The 26,305-nt window shown below is 38.1% G+C and overlaps 1 protein-coding gene across 1 annotated transcript in view; it reads left to right on the plus strand.

Annotated features, from left to right (window-relative positions):
- Nucleotides 1-24,990, plus strand: part of LOC122145867 (serine/threonine-protein kinase mTOR-like) — a 71,208-nt gene extending 46,218 nt beyond the window's left edge. Inside the window, 11 exon segments of the mRNA XM_042761449.1 lie at nucleotides 986-1,133; nucleotides 2,219-2,341; nucleotides 4,521-4,603; nucleotides 4,701-4,772; nucleotides 4,869-4,944; nucleotides 8,572-8,707; nucleotides 16,681-16,734; nucleotides 17,728-17,820; nucleotides 24,030-24,110; nucleotides 24,251-24,356; nucleotides 24,505-24,990. Coding sequence (XP_042617383.1) covers nucleotides 986-1,133; nucleotides 2,219-2,341; nucleotides 4,521-4,603; nucleotides 4,701-4,772; nucleotides 4,869-4,944; nucleotides 8,572-8,707; nucleotides 16,681-16,734; nucleotides 17,728-17,820; nucleotides 24,030-24,110; nucleotides 24,251-24,356; nucleotides 24,505-24,520 — 988 coding nt within the window. The 3' untranslated portion in view covers nucleotides 24,521-24,990.
- The last annotated feature ends 1,315 nt before the right edge of the window (nucleotides 24,991-26,305 follow it).

Genomic DNA, 26,305 nt, shown 5'->3' on the forward strand with positions numbered 1-26,305 from the left:
AGCCAGTAGTCTAACCAAGGAGCAACAGTGCTACCTGCTGAGCAGAACTGGTATTATAGTGGCCTCTCTCAAATATGTCCACCTTAAGCAAAAATATGATATAAATATGAGCAAAACAAAGTATAAATGTGTTTGATGCTCGTGCTTTTGGTATTTTTAAAATATTCACAAAAAATCTAACTATGAATGTCAGATGTTTTTAAAAAACTTATAGGGGTAACAACATACTTGTTACATTTATTTATTTATTTAGCAGAAGGTTTTATCCGAAGCAACCTGCAAATGAGAAACATCACAAATTCTGAATCTTGTCCTCTAAAAAGGTTGAGCCAATATATGGCAAGGAATCTTGAACTGACCTGACAATTAGAAACTTTTGTTGATTCTTCTATCCAGAAGCTCTTGTCTTTTTTTTTGTTTTTTTTGTTTTTTTAAGATTGAGCTAATTTCTTGTAGCCATTTCTTCTTCATTTGTGTCATCCTCAACCTGTTATTCACATAGAGTAATTATTCTGTTGTCAGGACTTTCTCATAGTCATGACTATAGGAATCTGGCCTCATATTTAAACCCAGTAAAACAGAAAATCATACTTTATCATTTTAGGTTAAGTTTAAATTTAAGATTAGGTTTTTGATCACTCAGGAGAACTTAAAAACATACCATGTGAATCAAAAGATACTTCAGTTAGATTTTCACTCATAAGAATTTCTAGGCAAACATTTTAGGGAAAAAATATTTAAATTATTTCACATTAAATTGTTCTAGAATTTTTTTTATAGCTAAAAATATATTTTTTTTTATGGCCCATTATTTACCAAGGGTTCTAATATTTGTGGAGGATGATATACAAATGCTCTCTTACTCGGTAGACATGAGAGTAGTCTAATTACACTACTTATTCCAAACTGATTCAAAATTTGATGCTCTAATTTTTGTGGCTCATGTTTTGTATTGGTTTCCTCTACTGTATATGTCTTTGAACAGTATTCAGCGCTATGCTGTGATCCCACTCTCCACCAACTCTGGTCTGATCGGCTGGGTTCCTCACTGTGACACGCTGCACGCACTGATTCGAGACTACCGAGAGAAGAAGAAGATCCTACTCAACATTGAACATCGCATCATGCTTAGGGTAAACATGTCTCAAAACCTGTCAAATACAGCTTCCTGTTTGCTATTAGTCAGTCAAAACTGAACATTTTTTACTTAGAAATAAATGTTTGTCTTTTGTTTATAGTAGTTTTATATATAAATAAAATATACGTAGTTTGTCTATATTTTTAATGTCTTTAAAAAAAAATACATTGCCTGGGAAGGGACATGTTTGTTATGCTTAATTTTGTTGTGACCAGGACATATTAACTTATGGCTCTTTTCCACTGCATGGTACAGATCGGTTTGCGTTTTCACTGCAGTTTAGTACCGCTTTAGAGTGGGCGGGATTATAGACATGTTGTTATAGTTGCGCCGCCTCTAATGCCGTGACATCATCGTAAACCCGACTCAAAACAAACACAGAACAGTGGAGCATATCGATGGAATGGTGTTGTTCATTCTCGGTATGTGGATCTAATCTGTCGGCTGTAGTGTCTCATGTCACAAGTTCAATGACGCAGATAGTGGCGATTCTCTCCAGCCAATCACTGATCAGGGTTTACACGTCACGTTTTGATAATGGTACCGTTCGCTTGGAACCACAGCTGAGGTGGTACTGAAAAAAGTACCAGGTACCATACACTGTAAAAAAAAAAAACTAAAAGCGAGCCATGCCGTACCATACAGTGGAGAAGTGCCACCAGTGAACTCCACAAAATATTCATTCGTAAAAATGTGATTATTTTTGTCCAAACAAGTAGCTTTTGTCATACCTTTTTGAGATATCTATGCATCTAATCTAATATAATATAATATAATATAATAACATCAGCAATGTCTTAATGCTGATGTCATCATTTTTAATTATCCTAGATTGCCACATGAAAATAATTGTATGTGAATGTGACCTTAACATAGGATCTCATGGCCAAGACATAAGAATGTCATTACCCCTTTGTCACGTCATAGCCTATTATGTTCCCACAAGTTAACTATGTCATGGGCACAACAAAACGAACTGAGGATGGTGTGGGGAGGACATGAAGAAATTAAGAAGTAAAATTGATCTCCTAAATAACCCATTCAATTAAGTGTTGACTAAAACTGTGTCATTTATGGCAGATGGCACCTGACTATGATCACTTGACTCTCATGGAGAAGGTAGAGGTGTTTGAGCATGCAGTGAACAATACAGCGGGAGATGACCTGGCCAAACTGCTCTGGCTTAAGAGTCCCAGCTCAGAGGTTTGCAATCATCATCATCATCATCATCATCTTTCATTCTCATCAAAAAATTGTGTTGTATATTTAGCTTATGGTCATATTTTCTGACCAAAGACCATTCCAGTCACTTCATCTCAGGGCTCAAATAGAAGTGGGCGAATTGTAAAATTAATTTAGGAGCACTTGAGTTAAAAAAAAAAAAAAAAAAAAAAAAAAAACACATGCACAAAAACACATGGTCCTTAAAATCTCCTAAATGTTCAATTGTATATCAAACATCTTAATTATAATTTTAAGAGGACTTAAATTTGGGGGCAAAAATGTGGATACTGTCTAATGTGATTATTAAACTTCAAAAGGCTGGGATTTTAATAACCGAATATGTTCCAGAAATATTTAAGATATATGTTCCAGAAATATTTATTTTATCTGAACATTTAAAAATGATTATGTACTGTATAAATACAGCTTGAATATTTTTTGTTTTGTTTTGTTTAAAGGGGGTGGGGGTGGACAGTGGTTAATCAAAAAACTTAAAAATGGCACTTCATACCCAAAAGGTTGCCAACCCCTGTTCTAGTGGTTGGCGGTTTCAGAGCAGTTCGCAATCAAAGAATACCACACTTTTATGACGACTATATATACAGTATATATGTTTAAGTCTTAAGTATGTGTATGAGTATGTATATAATTACATAATTATTGAAATATTACAATTACATAATTATTAAATAATTATTACATAGATTTTAAAGCATAAATATTTAAAAACCTAGTGGACTTGTTTAAACTTGTTCCCTTTATTAAGGAAAAAACACATGATTTGATATGTATCAAATAATGTGTTTTTTCCCTTAATAAAGGGACACAAGGAGACATTTACAACCAAAATGGTTTAAAATTATTCATAGTTCCAGTTATTCATAAAAATGTTTTCATAGTGCCCCTAAATTTTTTTTATGCAGTTGCAATATTTTCTTAATTAGACATTGTGTTGCTGAGTATGTGCGCTCCAATATATGTGCTGGGACTTTGGCTGGTTTAAGCCTATTGTGGACTAGATGAAAATGCTGTTTTAAAAAATCGTTTTTTGAACATTAGAATATTAATTAAAAAATTGAAATAATGCTTTAATTATGAAACTAAAGCCTCCAGTAAGTAGTGCCAAGTTGCCAAGTCAATCATCAAGTCATTTATTTAACCAGTTCATTAAGCAGCTAATTCATTTCAGGAACAAAGCACGTGACTGAGTAATTGATTCATTCAAAAATGCTGGTTTACACAGTTCTTCTGTGTCTTTGTTCATTGCTGACAAAACAGACAATATTGTGTCTAAAAAATGTAACAAAGTATTAAAAAAAAATAATTATATATACAGTGTAACTGTAAAAAAAAAAAAAAAATTTAAATAGCCAGTAGATGTTCTATTGTCAGTGTGTCTATAGAGGGTTACAGAGGGTTATTTTGATACTCCACTTTAGACATTCTACTAACTATAACTAACTTGACAACTATGTCAACTAACTCTCATTAGAGTATTATGAACTTAACTGACTTGAGCTAAATAAAGACACTATTGCCTTTTAGAACTGCTTTACAGCAAAATCTGAATTTTCTCCATAGCTGAGTTTCCATTCCTTCTGCTCTTTCCTGTGTATCCCTATGATCCTGCTTTGACACAATCTGTACTGTATAACGTGCTATAGAAGTAAAGGTGACTTGACTGTTAGTAGACTGTTAGGTTAGGGTTAGTAGAATAATTTGACATGGCAAAGTTACTTATAGTCAGTAGAATGTCTGTTGAGGACCATAAAAATCATTTGTTAGCAGATATTAAGCAGACAGTGTATTCTAATAACTGCTAGTTGACTGCTAGTTGACATGTAGTTGCAAAGTTACTTAAAGTTATCTGACATGGACATTTCATCAAGAGTTTCCACATTTTACTGAGTCAATTTTTCTGTTAGTGGTGAAATTTATACCATTATATATATATATATATATATATATATATATATATATATATATATATATATAGATATATATATATATATATATATATATACACACACACACACTATTGTCTCTATATAAATGTGGTTGTTTTAAGAAAAAATTATAAAATGAGATTCAATTGATCACTTTTTCATTCTTTTATTATTTTAATTAATTAATTAAAAATGGCTAACTCTTCATACAGGTTTGGTTTGATAGGAGGACCAACTACACCCGCTCACTAGCTGTCATGTCCATGGTTGGCTATATCTTAGGGCTTGGGGACAGGTACAAACTAAATTGAAATTATTGCTTAACTCTTATCAAACTAGTTTATTCATTCATTAATTTGATCATGCATAATCTTTTTTTCCTCCAACCACAGACATCCTTCCAATCTGATGTTGGACAGGCTCAGTGGAAAGATACTGCATATTGATTTTGGGGACTGTTTTGAGGTAGGATTTTTTATTATTGTTATAAACAACAAAAAATAATCAACATACAGTAGTTTTGTTTTTTCACATCTGATTTTTTTTTTCTATATATATTTGGTTGCAATGACCAGAGAAAAATTCCCTGAGAAAATACCTTTTAGATTAACCCGGATGTTAACCAATGCCATGGAGGTAAGATGGTGTTGAAGCCCCAAATGTTTTTCACCTTGCATTAAATAGTAACTTTTCTAGATACTGGGAAAAACAGTGATTCTAAATATGTTTGTTTGCCTTGGCATTAGTCTCATTAAATAGAGTTCCTTGTTTGCATAAAAAAAAAGTAAAACATTACTACTTAGTGTATATATACACAGTGGGTACGGAAAGTATTCAGACCCCCTTAAATTTTTCACTCTTTGTTATGTTGCAGCCAAAATCATTTAAGTTCATTTGTTTCCTCATCAAGGTACACACAGCACCCCATATTGACAGAAAAACACAGAATTGTTGACATTTTTGCAGAATTATTAAAAAAGAAAAACTAAAATATCACATGGTCCTAAGTATTCAGACCCTTTGCTCAGTATTTAGTAGAAGCACCCTTTTGATCTAATACAGCCATGAGTCTTTTTGGGAAAGATTCAACAAGTTTTTCACACCTGGATTTGGGGTACTCTGCCATTCCTCCTTGCAGATCCTCTCCAGTTCTGTCAGGTTGGATGGTAAACGTTGGTGGACAGCCATTTTCAGGTCTCTCCAGAGATGCTAAATTGGGTTTAAGTCAGGGCTCTGGCTGGGACATTCAAGAACAGTCACGGTTGTGAAGCCACTCCCTTCATTATTTTAGCTGTGTGCTTAGGGTCATTGTCTTGTTGGAAGATGAACCTTCGGCCCAGTCTGAGGTCCTGAGCACTCTGGAGAAGGTTTTCGTCCAGGACATCCCTGTACTTGGCCGCATTCATCTTTCCCTCGATTACAACCAGTCGTCCTGTACCTGCAGCTGAAAAACACCCCTACAGCATGATCCTGCCACCACCATGCTTCACTGTTGGGACTATATTGGACAGGTGATGAGCAGTGCCTGGTTTTCTCCACACATACCGCTTAGAATTAAGGCCAAAAAGTTCTATCTTGGTCTCATCAGACCAGAGAATTCTCACCATCTTGGAGTCCTTCAGGTGTTTTTTCATGTGTCTTACACTGAGGAGAGGCTTCCGTCGGGCCACTCTGCCACCAAGGCTCTTCTCCCCCGATGGCTCAGTTTGGCCAGACGGCCAGCTCTAGGAAGGGTTCTGGTCGTCCCAAACATCTTCCATTTAAGGATTATGGAGGCCACTGTGCTCTTAGGATCCTTAAGTGCAGCAGAAATTTTTTTTGTAACCTTGGCCAGATCTGTGCCTTACCACAATTCTGTATCTGAGCTCTTTCAGGCAGTTCCTTTGACCTCATGATTCTCATTTGCTCTGACATGCACTGTGAGCTGTAAGGTCTTATATAGACAGGTGTGTGGCTTTCCTAATCAAGTCCAATCAGTATAATCAAACACAGCTGAACTTAAATGAAGGTGTAGAACCATCTCAAGGATGATCAGAAGAAATGGACAGCACCTGAGTTAAATATATGAGTGTCACAGCAAAGGGTCTGAATACTTAGGACCATGTGATATTTCAGTTTTTCTTTTTTAATAAATACACAAAAATGTCAACAATTCTGTATTTTTCTGTCAATATGTGGTGTTGTGTGTACATTAATGAGAAAAAAAATGAACTTAAATGATTTTAGCAAATGGCTGCAATATAACAAAGAGTGAAAAATTTAAGGGGGTCTGAATACTTTCCGTACCCACTGTGTGTGTGTGTTTATGTATATATATATATATATATATGTATGTATGTATGTATGTATATATATATATGTGTATATATATATGTGTATATGTATATATATATATATATATATACATATGTGTGTGTGTGTGTGTGTGTGTGTATATATATATATATATTTATATATATATATATATATATATATGTGTGTGTATATATGTGTATGTGTGTATATTATATATATATATATATATATATATATATATATATATATATATACAGGTGCTGGTCATATAATTAGAATATCATCAAAAAGTTGATTTATTTCTCTAATTCTATTCAAAAAGTGAAACTTGTATATTATATTCATTCATTACACACAGACTGATATATTTAAAATGTTTTTTTTTTTAAAATTTTGATGATTATAACTGACAACTAAGGAAAATCCCAAATTCAGTATCTCAGAAAATTAGAATCTTACTTAAGACCAATACAAAGAAAGGATTTTTAGAAATCTTGGCCAACTGAAACGTATGAACATGAAAAGTATGAGCATGTACAGCACTCAATACTTAGTTGGGGCTCCTTTGCCTGAATTACTGCAGCAATGCGGCGTGGCATGGAGTCGATCAGTCTGTGGCACTGCTCAGGTGTTATGAGAGCCCAGGTTTCTCTGATAGTGGCCTTCAGCTCTTCTGCATTCTTGGGTCTGGCATATCGCATCTTCCTCTTCACAATACCCCATAGATTTTCTATGGGGTTAAGGTCAGGCGAGTTTGCTGGCCAATTAAGAACAGGCATACCATGGTCCTTAAACCAGGTACTGGTAGCTTTGGCACTGTGTGCAGGTGCCAAGTCCTGTTGGAAAATGAAATCTGCATCTCCATAAAGTTGGTCAGCAGCAGGAAGCATGAAGTGCTCTTAAACTTCCTGGTATACGGCTGCGTTGACCTTGGACCTCAGAAAACACAGTGAACCACCACCAGCAGATGACATGGCACCCCAAACCATCACTGACTGTGGAAACTTTAAACTGGACCTCAAGCAACGTGGATTGTGTGCCTCTCCTCTCTTCCTCCAGACTCTAGGACCCTGATTTCCAAAGAAAATGCTAAATTTACTTTCATCAGCAGTCCAGTCCTTTTTGAAGCGAGACGCTTCTGATGCTGTCTGTTGTTCAAGAGTGGCTTGACACAAAGAATGCGACAGCTGAAACCCATGTCTTGCATACGTCTGTGCGTAGTGGTTCTTGAAGCACTGACTCCCGCTGCAGTCCACTCTTTGTGAATCTCCCCCACATTTTTGAATGGGTTTTGTCACAATCCTCTCCAGGGTGCGGTTATCCCTATTGCTTGTACACTTTTTTTCTACCACATCTTTTCCTTCCCTTCGCCTCTCTATTAATGTGCTTGGACACAGAGCTCTGTGAACAGCCAGCCTCTTTTGCAATGACCTTTTGTTTCTTGCCCTTCTTGTGCAAGGTGTCAATGGTCGTCTTTTGGACAACTGTCAAGTCAGCAGTCTTCCCCGTGATTGTGTAGCCTACAGAACTAGGCTGAGAGACCATTTAAAGGCCTTTGCAAGTGTTTTGAGTTAATTAGCTGATTAGAGTGTGGCACCAGGTGTCTTCAATATTGAACCTTTTCACAATATTCTAATTTTCTGAGATACTGAATTTGGGATTTTCCTTAGTTGTCAGTTATAATCATCAAAATTAAAAGAAATAAACATGTGAAATATATCAGTCTGTGTGTATATATATAGAAACACTTTAAGGACCTTCTCACTATTAACTAGTTGCTTATCAGCATGCATATTGGTAGCATATTGGCTGTTTATTAGTCTTTATAAAGTACATATTAATGCCTTATTCTGCATGACCATATTTTAAATCCCTTAATCCTGCCCCATACCTAAACCTTAACAACTACCTTACTAACTATTAATAAGCTGCAAATTATAAGTTTATTGAAGTCATGTTTCCACTCAGGTGACTGGACTGGATGGTAACTACCGGATTACATGTCACACGGTGATGGAGGTACTTCGTGAACACAGGGACAGTGTCATGGCTGTGCTGGAGGCCTTTGTCTATGATCCATTACTCAACTGGAGGCTTATGGACAGTGAGAACACAATTTTTCCTTATTCAAAAGACTTAAAAATACCAGAGCCACGCAGTCCTGTTGAGTCTTAAGCTGGGTATGCACGGTGCAAGTTCAGACACTTGGGAGATTGTGAGCCTTTCCACATGTTACGAGTCAGATAACCTGATAATCATGACAAAGCAGTTGATACATAGCATGACTAAAGCATGGTTAATCCGTTCAACAAAAACAACTAGAGTGAATTTGTGTGTCAGTGTATGCAGATAAAGACTGCCCGTGACTAAAGATTTCTCTAGTCAGCTAGTAGTTGTTCATTTAAGCCATTAGTCGATTAAACGCACATTTAAAATTAATTTAATTACTTGATGCAAAGCACTTGCAAAAGTAATGACTATGTATGTGTCAGAAAAAATAGCAAGGAGGTATTTTAATTATTTATTAATAAACTAGAGTTTTCTGAATCAGTGTCAAATATGAAGCTGACGATGCTGCCCTAGCCATCTCCTCAGTATAGAGGGCGCACATTTAGAGAAAAATGCACCTTTCACTTTTATCTGTATTTGCAAAAATATGAGTATTTTAATTTGTTTTTGCTGTTATCAGGAAAAAAACAAGTGATGACGCCAATGCCTCCATGTTATGCAGTAAGCACATTAATAGCTTCCACACTCTTGGAATAAAGTTGCTACTGCTTACATACAGTATTTACATTTCCAGTGATAAGCCATATTTGAGGTTTGATGATAGGCCTATGTTTAAAACCTATTTCCTGCCTAATGTACTGTAATTATCACAACGACCAGCCGTTATTAATCTGTTTACCACGGACTGTGTGACTTTACCACTTTCTGTGGAGTTTTTTTTTTTTTCTTTTTTTTTTTTTGGCAAACCAACTAATACAGTTTTGGTTGACTAAGCCTCTTCTCACTGACTTACGTTTAGTCGACTAATTGGCATCCACAATTTACATGATTTATCCTAACGAAAAAATTATTTGCAAGGCCCTACACTAGCACAAATCACGCTGTGTACGTCTGGCATTAAACAGCTTTAGAGAAAACAGAAGACTGCACATACACTTTAGGAAAGTTCACCTGCAGTGTCACTTGCTATACTCCATCTAAAACTTTTTTAGACAGCGTTTTCTAGGGTTCCCTTTTATAGGTTCACTCAATGCTGTGTCAGTAACTGACACTATGGGAAATTCCTTTCAGATTTTGAAGAATGATAGCGGTGAAATTTTAATGGCATTCTTTGTCTAAACATAAGAAAAGAGTTTAGTGGTTATGATCAACTTGTGAGAAGTCCTCAATAAGAAGTCCTCTCTTCGGCAGTAGTGAGTGCAGAAGTTCCCCCTTCCCTGCCCGTAAGAGGTGTCTAGCAGTTAGAATCTTACATGGCCAAAGCATCAGATATTTCTGGGGGGTGGAAATGAACTCATGCACGATCCAAGTAAGACATTCTTGTAAGGTCTGTTCGCAGGCTTATGAATCTAATTGCAGCAGCTTCACTGAGCCTGTTTCAGTGGTGGGTCAGTAGTCAAGAAGTTCATTCCGATTGGCATTATCACTGCACAATAAGAGTTATGCATCTGTATGGTATTAGACCAAATAACAAGCAATAGTACAACAGTGCTTTTAGTTTTTAAGGTAGGTCCAACATTAGTATTCAGGTAAAAAATACTACAGAAATTATATTAAATAATCACATGAAGCCACTTATTAATTTTTTTTAAATGCATAAATTAAATATAGATTAATACTTGTTAATCATGTGAAAGTTATTTAGTTGAAGCATTGATTGAGTTTCTTTTTCTTTTGTTTAAATAATATTAGGCTCCTGTCATTTCAAAATCTAATACACAGATCCAATATATTGGTAAAAATTGTCTGTTACAACCATTACACTAAAAAAAAAAAAAAAAAAAAAACATGAATTTGAGTTTAATGTGGGTTTATTATCAATAGTAAGTCATTTGGACCACTTAAGATGCATTGACCCGACACTCTAATGTTTGAAAAGACTTCTTCAAGATTTTTCTTTATAAACAGCTGAAGGACATCTGCAGCACCACCACAAGCTCTGAACTCTTCCTTGCAGTAGACAAGACTAAAATGTCCTCAATAGCAGGGAGTGGTTTTCACCATCCTCTGCAGTGCCTTGCGGTCAGCAACTGAGCAGTTCCCATACCAGACTGTGATACAACTGGTCAGGATGCTCTCAATCGTACACCGGTAAAAGTTCACCAGGATGGCTGAAGACAGCTGGTTCTTCTTCAGTGTCCTGTGGAAGAAGAGGCGCTGCTGAGCCTTCTTGACCAGGCTGGAGGTGTTTGTGGTCCAGGACAGGTCCTCCGAGATGGTGGTTCCCAGGAACTTGAAGCTGGAGACACGTTCAACAACCACCCGTTAATGTGGATGGGGTTGTGCGTGCTTGCTTCCTTCTTCCTGAAATCCACAATGAGCAACTTTGTCTTGCTGATGTTAAGGAGCAGGTTGTTGTCAGCGCACCATGAGGCGAGGTGCTGTACCTCCTCCCTGTAGGCAGTCTCATCATTGTCTCTGATGAGGCCAATCACCGTGGTGTCATCTGCAAACTTAATGATGGAGTTTTGTAGTCAGCCTGGAGGGAATGACAGTGTTAAATGCTGAGCTGAAGTCAACAAACAACATCCGTACATACATGTTGTTATTGTCCAAGTGTGTGAGTAGAGAGTGCAGCACTGTGCATACTGCATCCTCTGTGCTCCTATTGCTGTGGTAAGCAAATTGGTGTGGGTCCAGTGTGGGTGGGAGGCAGTCCTTGAGGTGTGCTAGGACCAGTCGCTCAAAGCACTTCATAACGATAGGTATGAATGCTACGGGGCGGTTTACGCAGCACGTGTCACTGAAGCGGAAAAGACCCTAGCCTGTAATGCCAGGACTTCCAGGTTATAAAACTTTGCAAATGTGGATGGCAAGGCCCAGCCAGCTGCCTCAAAAATATCTGCAATGGACACACCATTGGACCATGCCCAAGACGAGGCAATGCCTCTAGTCGAGTGCGCCCGTACTCCAATGGGGCATTGAAGGCCCAAGGAAGAGTACGCTAGCGAGATGGAGTCCATCCATCTAGAGAGTCTTTGCTTCGTGGCCAGGAGCCCTTTGGTGCGGTTACCAAAGCAAAAAAAAAGAGTTGTTCCGACTGCCTATAGGGGGTGGAACGCTCAATTTAGATTCTCAGAGCTCTGACTGGGCAGAGCAGAGATAGCGTAATGACCTGAGCTCTGAAAGGAGTGGAGAGCACCTTAGGTACGTAGCCTTGGTTTCAGGACGACTTTAGTGTCGTTAGGCCCGAATTCCAGGCAGGCATGGCTAATAGTGAGGGCCTGCAGGTCCCCTATTTGCTTTACTTCGCTTTACTGATGCCAGTGATAGAAGCAGGGCAGTTTTCAGCGATAGCGGCCGAATGCTGGGAGACTGTAGCGGCTCGAAGGCGGGGCCCTTCAGGGCCCTCAGCACTGTGGACAGATCCTATGATTTGTAATATAAAATATAGATTTTAAAATGTCTCAATACATATAGCCTAGTGAATGCAGAAAAAAGTTAACCAAGCATTCATAATTTTGCAATAGGCAGTTATTTATCATTTTATTGAAATATTTTAATGGAAGTAAAAAAAAAAAAAAAAAACATTGTACACATTTCTGATTATTTAAATATCATATCTAATTATTCTATATAGAAGTATATTGATGCACCGCTTGCCTGTCAACGGTAAACACAATGGCTACTGGCAATTGTATAGTGAATTTCCGCGACAAGTAGGTAGCCTTATTTTTGGACCGGACCGCACGCCATACTTGGCAGGCTTTTCACCATAGGCTTGTGCAGCTCCACTGCCTAGCCATTGGTTCATTTTTTAATACACTGCACGAACCACTGGCCATGCAGTTTCACTGTGTGAATGAAAAAGGCTTCAGTTCAGGAGAAAAAAAGGCTTTTTTACATTTGCTTCTAACAAGACGCAGTATGAGTGTAGTATCGAAAGGGAATCTAAAGTATTTTAGTCTAGTTTTAGTCTAAGAAAACCTGTTAGTCTAAGAAAACCTGAAGCATGTTAGTCTAGTTTTAGTGTTTTCAATGAAAACTTGAGATTTTAGCAATAAGATTATTATTAATTAACCTTACAGCAGTATTCATTTTGAAAGCCATTTTTAGCTTAGTGCTATTTAGTCTTAGTCTTACTCAAATTTTAGTTTTCATATTTAGACAAACTTATCCTGGTTTTGTTTATTCAGTGAAATGTATGAGCATTTTAGTCAGGTTTTGGTCAATCAAATCTTAGTCACATTTTCGTCATTCTGTGTAATGGTTAAACTGATGGATTAAATTGAGAGGCTGGTCACCGTATGGGGACCCCACACTCATAAGAGGAAATTTGTTTCCCTGAAAATGCTTTCAGAAAATGCTTCGCTAGACTTAATGCTCTCATAGCAGAGCAGTCAGCCCCTATGTGCACTGCCTCAGCATGGGCGTGGCCCAGTCGCGACCAATTTAAAGCTGTCAGTGATGATCATTAGTTGACAGCATTCTATTTTAATCTGCCTAAAAAAGATCAAACCGCAGCGTAAGATCGCTCAGACCCGGTTGCTTAGTTTCCAAGCTTCGCCCGTTTCTCTCTTCCGAGGCTTGCTGAGAGAGGAGAAAACGTGAGAGCGGGGCTGTTCAGTGAAAAGCGCGGTCCAAAGTGAAAAAGAGCGAGAGCGAGAATTACACTAACTCCAAAATTGCAATAGTCAGTTTCTCCACTAAAACAATAGTGATCGAGTAAGTGCATTTATTCAACGATCACAATCGCAAACAATATAGTTGAGATCTCATGACAGAACACAGACCGGCTGAATGAGGCTTTCATTTAGATCACTAAGCTCCAGCTTGTTTGTTGTGTATTCAGATCAGCAAAATAAGCAAAGCACACTGGGCAGAAAATGTATCATTGTAACAGCGAAGCTCTGATTCGGGGATTAGAACTCTTGATATCTGGTAACCGCACTCATGAAAGCTTGCGTAATAAAGGCTGTAGAGTAGGGCTGGGTGATATATCTAACGATATAATCATGCGCATCTAGTCAGTAAATCTGGTTCCCTGATTACCGCTAAATCGCCATCACCTGCTTTCAAATGGACCGGCATTTAATAGACAGAGCCGTAGATCACTGACAAACTACGCAATATCGCGTTCATTATCGCAGATGTATCGCCTTCGATAATGAACGCGATATTGCGTAGCTTGTCAGTGATCTACGGCTCTGTCTATTAAATGCCACTCCATTTGAAAGCAGGTGATGGCGATTTAAAGGTAATCAGGGAACCAGATTTACTGACTAGATGCACATGATTATATCGTTAGATATATCGCCCAGCCCTACTGTAGAGCAGTCTGCAATAACAGTTTGTCTCCTTTTTTGATGAAAATAAAAAGGTCTTTGGTAAAGTCTTTATCTTTTTGGATACATTTTAGTCTTATCTTATTTGTTAATGAAATTGCATGTTGATATAGTTTTAGTTAACGTTTATTGATCTTATTGTTGTCTCGTCTTCGTCTCGTCTTATTCATGGAAAAAAAAGTTTGTTAACAAACATTTATCGCCGTAGTCTTCGTTAACGAAATTAACACTAGATCAAAGGCTCAGTTATAGACTGTTTACCAGCAAGAGAACTCAACATTTTAAAAAAGGTCTAAACTGTGACAAAAAGTAGTTTTTGATATGTCTAAATATATGTCCAAATGCACTTCCTAGTAATAGTAATTATGTCTGAAAACATTTGTTTATTGTTGTTTTCAGCAACAAATTATTAAAAATGTAATGACAAAAAATTTTATGTAATAGCATAGTGTAACCGTTGTTTTTAACAGGGCCATCTACTGTCTATATACTATGGCAAAATGTATTTACCTTGCCATGGCAACACTATTCAAGATATCCAAAATCCGTTTGCAGTTTAGCATCCTAAATGTTTCGGTGCCATGTTGACAGAAATTGGTGTGAATCTCATGAATCCCCTTTTCAACATATTAACATTCAAACCAAAATTTCTGACTTCCTGTTGGTCGGAGCTAATGTCTGTAAATTGTAAAGTTGTCCAGTTTGATGAGAGCAATATATGTACCAAGTGACTGTAGGTAAAACTATTCCCGCCACTGTAGTCAAAAGATGGCAGTATGGAGCCACCCCTCCATCCCCATTTCTGAGCTTTTGCCCACGTCTAAGGACTGATAACTCTGTTGTGTGTGAGTAAAATTTTAAGCATGTTAAGAGCCTCAAAAACACCAAAAAGAAATATTCAGTTTTGTTGCATTGTCATGGCAACACTATTTAAGATATGAAGAATTCTTTCACAGTCTTACATCAACCATATTTTGACATTATCCTGACCAGCAATTTTGGGTAAAGAGAAGAGGGTGATTTCAAAGCATTTTGTAAGTGGCACACTTCTTGCTGCTAGCTGGTCCCCATACCATGGCCAAACCATTTGGGATATCAAAAATCTGTTCACAATTTAGCATTCTCAATGTGATGACATCATTTTCACCGAGTTTAGTGGTGATTGCATGTTAACTCTAGGAGCATTTAAAATTTCAGTGCAGTCACTTTTTACAAAACCCTGAATAGCCGACTTCATGTTAGGCAGAGCTTATGACATGCAGCACAAAAATTCTTTAGTTGAGATCTATATGTGCAGCTAGATATATATTAACAAGCATGTACAATATATAAACCAAGTTTTTTGACTGCGTTCCATGGGGCACTATTTTGAAAGACAATAAATTGTGGCCAAAAAAAAAAAAAACGGTAACAAATGAAGTATTGTTAAAATGCCTCAAGTTAAACTGCATTGTCCTATTTTATTTTATAAGGGCATTTCTACATCATCTCACATGTTTGTCTTTAATTAGTTTAAAATATTATTGCTTAAATGTTTGTAGTTACGAATGACCCTGAAGTTATAGATGTTTCTAAGAATGTAAAAATATATAATAATAAAAAATAAAAAAAAATCCCCCAATTTGGGAGAAAATTGGAATTCCTCCCGTCTTTGAATTGAACTGAATTCCTCCCATGCAAATTAGATAATAAACAGAAATAGAGCTGCTACCTGATCTTTTGTATGTCCTGCTGCAGCTGCTGGATAATATGCTTGAAATGCTTGATGTGGACAAAATCTGTGTCCTTCTGGAGTTTGGCATAGAGGAGGTCCACATGTGGCATGATATGATGGAAGATTTGTGGAAAAAAAATGCAATTAAAATCCAGATGGAAAAGGCTTCTGCCTCTCAAATGGTAACAGGGTCAAGGTAACCTAATCCTTGCATGCTTTCAGAACAATGGATGAGGACCTTTTCTGTGCTCAGAAGACATGTCTGTGCAAGGTCCATCTAATGTCGCTTGATGTTGTTCTATGGGCCACTTCTGTATCAAGAACACCTTTATGCTGTGGTCATCTGGAAAATAAAAAAAGATGACGTGAATGAGAATAAAGGATGTTTACATGAGAAATCCAAAATATTTTGGCCTCATTATAAGACCAAAATCCATATTAGCAATCACAAGTTTTTATAAACAAGTGTAAATTGTCATGTGTATCTTGATGTTAATTATAGCTATTATGTACCTGTTACCCAACATATTTCAAAATGTATTTTGAATTCACATAAGGTCATAAGAAAATGTATTTTCTAGAAAGACTTTGATCCTGATACTTGTAACGCATAACCAACACTGTTGGTGCCCTAGTGACCTGTATGCAGTAAACAATACAAAAGGCAAAAGGAATTTATTATTTTATTCATTTTATTTATTTACATTTATATCCTTTTAGTTTATTAATTTTTCAATTATTTTAAAATATTAGCCTAAAATCCTGGTGTTAGGTTTATTGTCAGAACTTTTGTTTGTGAGAAAAGTAAAGTTTATCAAGTAACGTGGGTGTTTCTTTTCCCTCGTACAGCAAACACTAAAGGAAACAAGCGCTCCAGGACAAGAACTGACTACTACACAACACTACACCCCCATTGACAAGTTTTTACTTAATCCCCATTCTAATTAACTCTTTCCCCGCCATTGACAAGTTATCTTGTCATTTAGTAGACAACACTTCCCCGCCATTGACAAGTTTTTATGGATTTTCGTGTTTTCACTGTTATACACTCGGGGGCAGTATTACACATCTTCTGAACGAGTACAAAACCTCCCAAACAAAAACACATGTGAACAGGTCGGAAAAACTAGCGATTACTTATGTAAACAGATGCATATGATAAATAATGCGATCATCAGCAATAGACAGCATATAAATGAAAACTGCATAATGTTATGATGTAAAATGATAATCCAGGAAGTGGTATATGGCTGTGCAAGCTTTGGAGGTGTTGATGGAAGCGATTTACTGGATTTATGCTTTGATAATTGTACTGAATATCATCCAGATGTAGTTTTTCATAAAAATGTGATTTTCTCACCTTTTTGCTCAATGAAACCTACATATATTCAAATGTTGATAAAAAAAAAATGCTTTAAGATAGAATAAAATTGTTTTTTTTTGTTGTTGTTGTTGTTGTTGTTTAAAAGTAGAGGCTTTGATCTTTATTTTGTTGTATTGCATATTCACATATTCATACAGCAAAATATACTGTAGGCCATCAAATTTTAGTGAATACCGTCAAAATCACTGGCGGTGGCTGGCAACTTTTTCAAAAATGCTGGCGGGGAAAGAGTTAATAGTGCCATAGTAGGGTCTACTCTCTTGTAAAATACCTTGACAAGCAGAGAGATTATAGAAAATTATGAAGTAGTGGAAAATTAAGTAGTTCCCAAGATATTGTTCACACTGCCAGAGCTTTCCCGTAAATAATGCTTTTATTTACACACACTCGGACAGTCCCATGAAGACAAAGTGACATTAAGATGTAACTTCTAATGTACTCATCCAGAATTCCCATCAAAACTATTGCATGTTCTTGGTAATAGATTAAATTTTGTGGTGTTTTTTTTGTATGTCATCATGTAGAAGCCATGGAGGGTATTGACCTGGGAGAAACAACCCACAAAAAGCCTGGAACTACAGTGCCTGAGTCAATTCACTCCTTCAGTAAGTCCTTGAAGACTTAAACTTCAATCCTGAAAGTCATTATGCGTTCAAGTCCTCCTGGGTAGTTCTAATTTACAAGTTCAGAAGTCATGATTATTATCTAAAAGTGATTTTGATCTGAATTAAATTGACCCAGCTTTACATTTCTTTCCTTTTGGCTACCTGTCAAAAGCTGAACCCGTTTTATCTACGTTATCACCTAGTCCTTATGTCCCTGGACCTAATAAACAACTAAATGAGTATTATTACATCAATAGATGTATTAAAAATCCAAAGCTTTGTGGATAGGATCTGGCATAGGGCTTTATCCTGAAGTCTCACAGGTTCCAAAAAAATTTTTACGTCGGTTTACCCAACGATCCAAGTTGGCCACCTGAGATTCTCCGCACAACGAATGAGAACAATGGCTATGAGAGGGCTTCCTCCCAGGCGACGAAAACAGAAAACACAGAGGGAAACGCACTGGGGTTCGCAACAGACTGAGGACCAGAGTGCACAGTCCACCTTTAACCCAGTATCCTACTAGCCAACATCCAGTCTCTTGAGAACAAGAAGGACGATCTTAGAGCCAGGATAAGATTCCATCGGGACATAAGGGACTGCAACATAATCTGCTTATCAGAAACATGGCTGACCCCCTCGATACCTGAGAAAGCTGTAACACCATCTGATAGCTTCTCTGTTCTTCGGATGGACAGGACTGCAGAGGCTGGCAAAACCAGAGGTGGCGGGGCTGTTTCATAGTCAACAAAAAATGGTGTGACCCCAGGAACATCACCACTCGCGTTCCTGTTCGCCTCATCTGGAGCATCTAACGATCATGTGCCGCCCGTTCTATTTCCCTTGTGAGTTTACAGCGGTCATCGCCACCATCATCGTTTACATTCCACCTCAAGCGGACACGGAGATAGCCCAGTCTAAGCTCCATGATGTGCTTAGTGTCTGCTTAAACAAACACCCGGACGCTGCCAATATTGTGAGTGGGGACTTTAATAAAGCCAGTCTTAAACATGTAATGCCAAACTTTAACCAGCACATTTCCTGTCCAACCAGAGGGAGGAATACATTGGACCACTGCTATTCTCAATTGTGATTTTGGAAAATCTGACCATACCGCCATCTTCCTCATACCGGAATACAAACAAAAGCTCATGTAGGCAGCTCCAGAGAGGCGGGTGGTGAAACGCTGGTCCGCCCAATCAGAAGCTGCGCTACAGGACGCGCTCGATGACGTAGACTGGCACGTTTAGGTCTAGTTCCACTGACGTCAGTGAGTTTGCGGATGTATCTATCAGCTTTGTCAGCACTCTGGTTGAGGAGTTAACACAAACTATAACAATAAAAATTTTCTCGAATCAGAAACCATGGGTTGATATATCAATCCGGGCAGCGGTGAATGTGCGCACGGCCGAGTATAATGCGGGGCTCGTGTCAGGAGACATGAGCGGATACAAAACTGCGTGTTACGCTCTCCGACGCACTGTGAGAACCACTAAACAATGGTACAGAGAACAAGTGGAGTCTCATTTCCAACTGAATGACTCCAGGCGCATGCGGCAGGGACTGAGAAATAACAGTTCTTTTAAAAGTAAACCCTCCATTGCAGTGAGTGCTGACTCTTCACTAGCCAACGTGCTAAACACCTTTTATGCACGTTTCGAAGCAAATCGCTCTGGCGATATCAACAGTCTGCCGGTGTGCACAGAGGAGAAAAACAGCTGCGTCAGTGACTGCATCAGTGATGCACTATCACTGTATCGGAGGACAAAGTTCGTCGAGCTCTGAAGCGCGTGAACATCAGGAAAGTGGCTGGCCCAGACGGGATTTCCGGTCGTGTATTGAGATCATGCGCCGATCAGTTGGCTGGATTGTTTACGTCTGTCTTTAATTCAATTCAATTCAATTCAAGTTTATTTGTATAGCGCTTTTTTACGATACAAATCATTCCAAAGCAACTTTACAGAAAATTAAGTTTCTACAATATTTAGTAGTAGCTTATCAGTGGTGACTGTCAGTTTATGTGTATACGGCATAAATGTTCAGAAAAATCAATAAAAGACGTAAACAAACAGACGATTAACACTATTAACAGCAATTATGCAATCAAACTTAGAGCAAAATGTGGTAGTTCTGTATGTTGTCTCTGGGTTAGCATGATCTGAGGTCCTCTGAGGGTTTGGCATCATCTCTTCTCAGGTGTCCTGGATCCAGACAGGTGCTTGTGTAAATCCTAGTTACCACGGGATGTAAATTTAGTACATCCCGTTTAATGAGTCCCTTGCTCAGTCAGTCGTCCCTACATGCTTTAAAAAATCTATCATCGTTCCTGTACCAAAAAGCAACAGTCCATCTTGCCTTAATGATTATCGACCAGTGGCACTCACATCACTAATTATGAAGGTTTTTGAAAAGCTTATCAAGAACACCATCTGCTCCTCTATCCCTAACAACATTGACCCACTCCAGTTTGCCTATCGCCCTAATAGGTCTACTGAGGATGCTGTCTCCCATCTCCTGCATGCCACTCTCACCCACACCGACAACAATAAAGGGAATTATGTGAGGCTGCTGTTCATAGATTATAGCTTAGCCTTTAACACTATAGTCCCCAAGAATCTGGTCTCCAAGCTCAGAAACCTCGGACTGAATGCCCCACTCTGTGACTGGGTTCTTGATTTTCTATCATGCAGACCTCAGGTAGTGAGGGTGGGTCAGACCACCTCCATCATCATCACCCAGAGTACAGTGGCCCCACAAGGATGTGTTTTGAGCCCGCTGCTCTACTCCCTCTACACATATGACTGTGTGTCCTCTCACACCTCCAAATCTGTCATCAAGTTTGCGGATGATACAGTGGTTATGGGCCTCATCTCCGACAACAATGAGGCTGCCTACCTTGATGAGGTAGAAAGACTGACATCATCGTGCCAAACAAACTGTCTCTTTCTGAATGTCAGCAAAACCAAGGAACTGGTTGTGGAGGAGACAGCAGCGGATCTACACCCCACTCATCTTTAACGGGACCCCAGTGGAGAGAGTGAGCAGCTTCAAATACCTTGGCGTACACATTTCCGAGGACCTGACCTGGACTAATCATATTCAGGCTCAAGTTCAAAAAGCCAGACAACTACTGTACCATCTGAGACTCCTGAGAAAATTCAAGGTTTCCCCTGGAATCCTGAAAACTTTCTATATCGGGGCTATAGAAAGTATATTGACATTTCATCGTGGTATGGAAACAGCTCAGCTCAGGATCTTAGTCAAATAGTAGTGCGCTCAGCTGAGCGCATCTCCAGAACATCTCTCCCCCTCTCTGCAAGACATCCAAACCAGGAGATTTAAATCTAGGGCTGTTAAGATCCTCAAAGACTCCACCCACCCTGGAAACCCACTGTTTAATCTGCTACAGTCAGGCAGACGCTTCCGCAGTTTGATGGCAAGAATACAAACAAAAGCTCATGCAGGTAGCTCCAGAGAGGCGGGTGGTGAAAAACACTGGTCCGCCCCAATCAGAAGCAGCACTACAGGACGCGCTCGATGACGTAGACTGGCACGTTTAGGTCTAGTTCCACTGACGTCAGTGAGTTTGCGGATGTATCTATCAGCTTTGTCAGCACTCTGGTTGAGATTTAAATCTAGGGCTGTAAAGATCCTCAAAGACTCCACCCACCCTGGAAACCCACTGTTTAATCTGCTACAGTCAGGCAGACGCTTCCGCAGTTTGATGGCAAGAACGGAGAGGCTCAGAAGGAATTTCTTCCCTCACGCTATCAGACTACTAAATATGGACATTAAACACACTGCACTTTTTATAGTAGTGTAGTCCAATAACTCTTTGCACACTGCACTTTTTGAGATAACCTAGCTATGAAACTCATCCTCACTGTACATTGTTTACATCTCTGCACATCATCTGAGTAGCAGGCAGTTTCTGTGTAGCATCTCTGCACATCATCTGTGCAGTAGTCTAATATATTGTTTATATTTCATTATTTGTATTGAATCTTATTTTTTCTCCTTATGATTATTTTTTCGTATATTTCATTATTTGTATTTAATTTTCTCTTAATTTTTTTGTACAGTCTAAAAAGAGTATGCCAGACCTATATTTCACTGCTTGTTGTATGCCATATAACTTGTACGTGACAAATAAAATCTTGAATCTTGAATCTATTTCACAATATTATTGTTTTTACTGTAAATGCTGTGTTATGGAAGTGTAACTAAAGTGTTACCATAAGTAAAGTGTCAAAAAACAAAGTCAGCTGATAAATGATAAAATCTAGTCAAACAGAATCCATCTGGCTTTAAAAAAACTACAGCATGCACATAATAAACAGAAGCAGAAACAAGCGATCACATATGTCAGCAGATGCTTATGCAAAAATAACTCAATCATCAAACATTAAACAGCACATAAATGAAAACTTAATGTTAACCGATTTAAATGTTGACCCAGGAAGTAGTGGGGAGGACTGTGCAAGCAGGGGTGTTCATGGAAGCGATCTACTTCATCTACAGTATATCTCCAACTATGCACTATCATCGTTCTGAATCCAATCTAGACATTGGCTTTGACAAAAATATGAATTTCTCAGCTTTTTGTTCAAATTATATATCATAAAATAATGAATGATAAACCTAAAAAACTTCTAATCATATTTGAGGTAGCCCAGTCGTTACCATTTTTTGGGCGTTTTTGATACTATACATTTGAAGCAAAGACGGCAGAAACCTGGAGGATTATGTGGAGGAGTTCATCAACATCTTCCATCCTGCCTCCTGCCACAACCTGACACTCATGAATGGGTTCAGGAGTGGACTGGACAGCGAGGTTCGGATGGTAATGCCAAAGAGGGATTACTGTTTGTTCCTGGCTGATCAGTTTTGTGGATAGAAAGATCCTCTTTTACAGTGGGCGATGTTGAAGAGGATTCTATTCCCAGCTTCCAGCTCCACTTAACATCAGTCACCGTTTCAGACCTAGAGCCCATGCCCACTGCAGATAATGAGCCAGAGCTCACCACAGACCTAGAGATCTAGCTTATGCCCACCACAGACTTCATGCCAGAGCCAATGCCTGCTACAGAGCCAGAGCCAGCAGCCTCATCCATCCCAGGGGAAAAGCCTGAGTTCTTGTTTGACCAGGTGTGTCAAACTGGATGAAGAAGTGTGGCTGATTGACTGGGAAACAAAGGTAACTCTTCCCACTCTGGGGCCCCTTTCCCCACCAGTTCCTGCCCATGAACCTCTTCTGCCTCTGGAAGTCAGCACAGTCTGTTCAGCTCCACCTTGGCCCATCAGCCAGTTGGCTCCACCTTGGCCTTTCAGCTCTAACTGGGACCATTGCCTTCCAGGTCCACCAGGCTCCCTCGTCCCACCGGCTCCACCTTGATCAGTCATCGCCAAGGACTTCCAGACCTTTGGCTGCTCCTCATTCTTCCATCCCTGCAGCTGCATTGGGCTCCTCCTTACCTCTGGCTTCACCTCTGTCGACTCAGTCCTCCGGTACCCTGGCTCCACCTTGGTTTCCTGGTCCATCTGTGTCGCCGAATCTCTCAGTCCATCAGACTCTGCCTGGGCCTCCACATCTCCCAGCTTCACCTCGGTTGTTTGGGCTCAAAATTCCACCATGGCTCCTTCCTCCATCAATTCCACCGTGGGTCATCCTCCTTCACCAGAAAACATTTTTTTTAAAGACACATTGCTATGTGACGTCAACATGCATTTATCATTATTTCAATCACATTTACATTTACCTGAAACCAAAAAAAAAATTGTTATATTCAATTATATTCAATATTCATCTCCCCACAAAACATGATTCACCAACAAATATTTGATAAAAACAGTAGAACTGATTAGCAACTCAGGCATAAAAGGAAAGCTTATGTTTTTCTTTGGTTTAAGCATGAATTGGTAAAGTTAAACAAAGCTTTAATGTTTCAATAATTGAATAAAACAGGTTTTAATAATTTAACATTGTTTTTTGCATAATTAACTACATCAAATTAATGTTAAATCAACAGACCTAGTAATAATCTTACACTGTATACAGTAAAACATAAGCACTTACTTGCAATCTAAACATTTACTATGCTGCTACTCACGAAAATGCACTTAATCTGTTTAATAATCAGGGTTCAGGCTGTGTGTTTTTTTAGTGAGTTTATCTTCGAAATTGTAGCTTTATTTTTTTCTTCCTTCAGTTGGAGATGGCCTTGTGCAACCTGAAGCCTTGAACAAGAAAGCCATCCAAATTATCAACAGGGTGCGGGACAAGCTAACTGGTGAGCAAAACACTGTCATTCACTATCTGACCACAGAGCACTAAACACATAAATTTCTAAGTGACTATCATTCTTTATCAAAAATCAACAGCTAGTAAAACAAATAATAATGGATTTATGTGAATGTGTACTCCTTCTAGGACGAGACTTTTCCCACGATGAGACCCTGGATGTACCAACTCAAGTGGAGCTGCTCATCAAACAAGCTACTTCGCATGAAAACTTGTGCCAATGTTACATTGGATGGTATGTTTTATTTTCCTAGTGAAAAATTGTAAGGAGTCACACAAATATTTATTTGTATGGTTTCTTCTACATAGCTCTGAATGTGTAATTTTATGTTGTGTAGTGTTGTGTGTTTACAGTCTTTTTTTCTCTCTCTTATTCTTTTTAGGTGCCCTTTTTGGTAGAGCTTCTTATTGTTCCCGCTTTCTTTTTCTGTATTTTACTGTAAAATTCCCCTGTGATGGTGATATAAACACAGAGTTTGAAACTCAAGTTGATTTGGAAAAATGTGAGCATATGTGAAAATGAATCACTTCAATCTTTAAGCAACCTCAGAAAAATCTGAAGAATGTCATCTTGGATGATGTGTTATACGTATATACGTCTTTGTTTTGTTTTGTTTTATTTGAAATAATTTGTACCAGTTAAGCTAATGTTGCTCTGTTGATTGCCTGTTATTTTATTAAGAACTACCAAGGAATTTCCACATCAAATAAAAAAAATAATAATAATAAATTAAAGATTTTAAAAATAAGAGACTGTTTCACATGGAAAGTTAAACTATTAATTGAGACATTTAAATGTTCTATACAATAGAAATGTGGAGGGAGATTTACATGACGACCAAATAATAAATGCTGACAATACAATCTTATATTTGCTCACTGTCTCCTCCGTTAGCAATACAGTATTTCAGTGTTCCAGTTTTGCAGCAAACTCCATGTGTTGTAGCTGTGGTCAATATTTGGAAAAACATGCTTGCTATTATCAAATTATTATTATTATTTTTATTTTTTTTTATTTTTTTTGAGAAGGAAATAATTCCAGATTGGAAACAATAAAGATATTTTGACTGTCCTTTTGTCACTTTGTTGAATTGCTTTGCAAAACAAAGTCCAAGAACTACCAAGTTCTTAATTTAATGAAATCTGATAATCTAATCAAAAGAAAACAGGAAGAGTTGTTGTTAGAATTACCAGGGATGGGGGAAAAAATTGTGTGGGCCCTAGAGTAGACTTTCCAAAAGTAGACTATACTATAGAAGATCTTAAGCAGACCCACTCTCCAAACTGTCTCTTGTTGATGGTATTCCTGATTAAGTGAATTATAAAACAGGACTCAGTAACTTCTTGGATTAAAACAACAGTCATACTTGTTGTTAATCATACTGAGCTGATAGGGTAAATGAGGTGTGTTTGATTAGGAAAATACACTTGTAGCCCAAATTAAGTGTAATTAATTTTTGTATATAGTGTAATATAGAAACTCTGCAGCAGATCATAGTCTATATATTTTATTAGAGAAATAATATGTTTGTACAATAACCTGGGAGCAAAATCAGGGAACTTTAGGGCTGTATGTCTCTAGACCTCAGGTCACTATGACCCACACTTTTTCACTTTAGCAGGTCTGTGGTACCAAAACAAACACACACACACTTAGTAAGAACATGCTCTGATCACTGTGTATTACAATTAAAAATGATATATGTTTTGACGTTTAAAAAAAGACCAACTTTGGCTGTAGGCCAAACTAAGGCATTGTTTGTCTCTCACATGGGATTGATATTAATGGCATTAAAATGTGCATTAGAGTGATGATATCTCTGATCATTATCTAGTCTTGTGTATACTCCATATAGCTAAAGCTGCAAATTCAACTACTTGTTACAAATATGGTAGAACCATCACTTCTACAACAAGACTGCTTTGTAAATAATCTTCCTGATTTGTCTCAGTTCCTCTGCATTTCCAATAGCTCCGAAAATCTTGATGGTGTAATAGAAACTATTGACTCTCTTCTTTTCTAGCACTATAGATATGATAGCTCCTTTACACTTAAAAGAAGATTAGAAAACAGTCCAACACTAATGAATAATGAGAACACTTGCGAGAGAAGCCCCGGATAATGGAGCACAACTTGAAGAAAACAAAACTAGAGATATTTTGTATTGCATGGAGGGAAAGAAC

The sequence above is a fragment of the Cyprinus carpio genome, chromosome A8 (assembly GCF_018340385.1).
Source record: "Cyprinus carpio isolate SPL01 chromosome A8, ASM1834038v1, whole genome shotgun sequence".
NCBI lineage: Eukaryota > Metazoa > Chordata > Actinopteri > Cypriniformes > Cyprinidae > Cyprinus > Cyprinus carpio.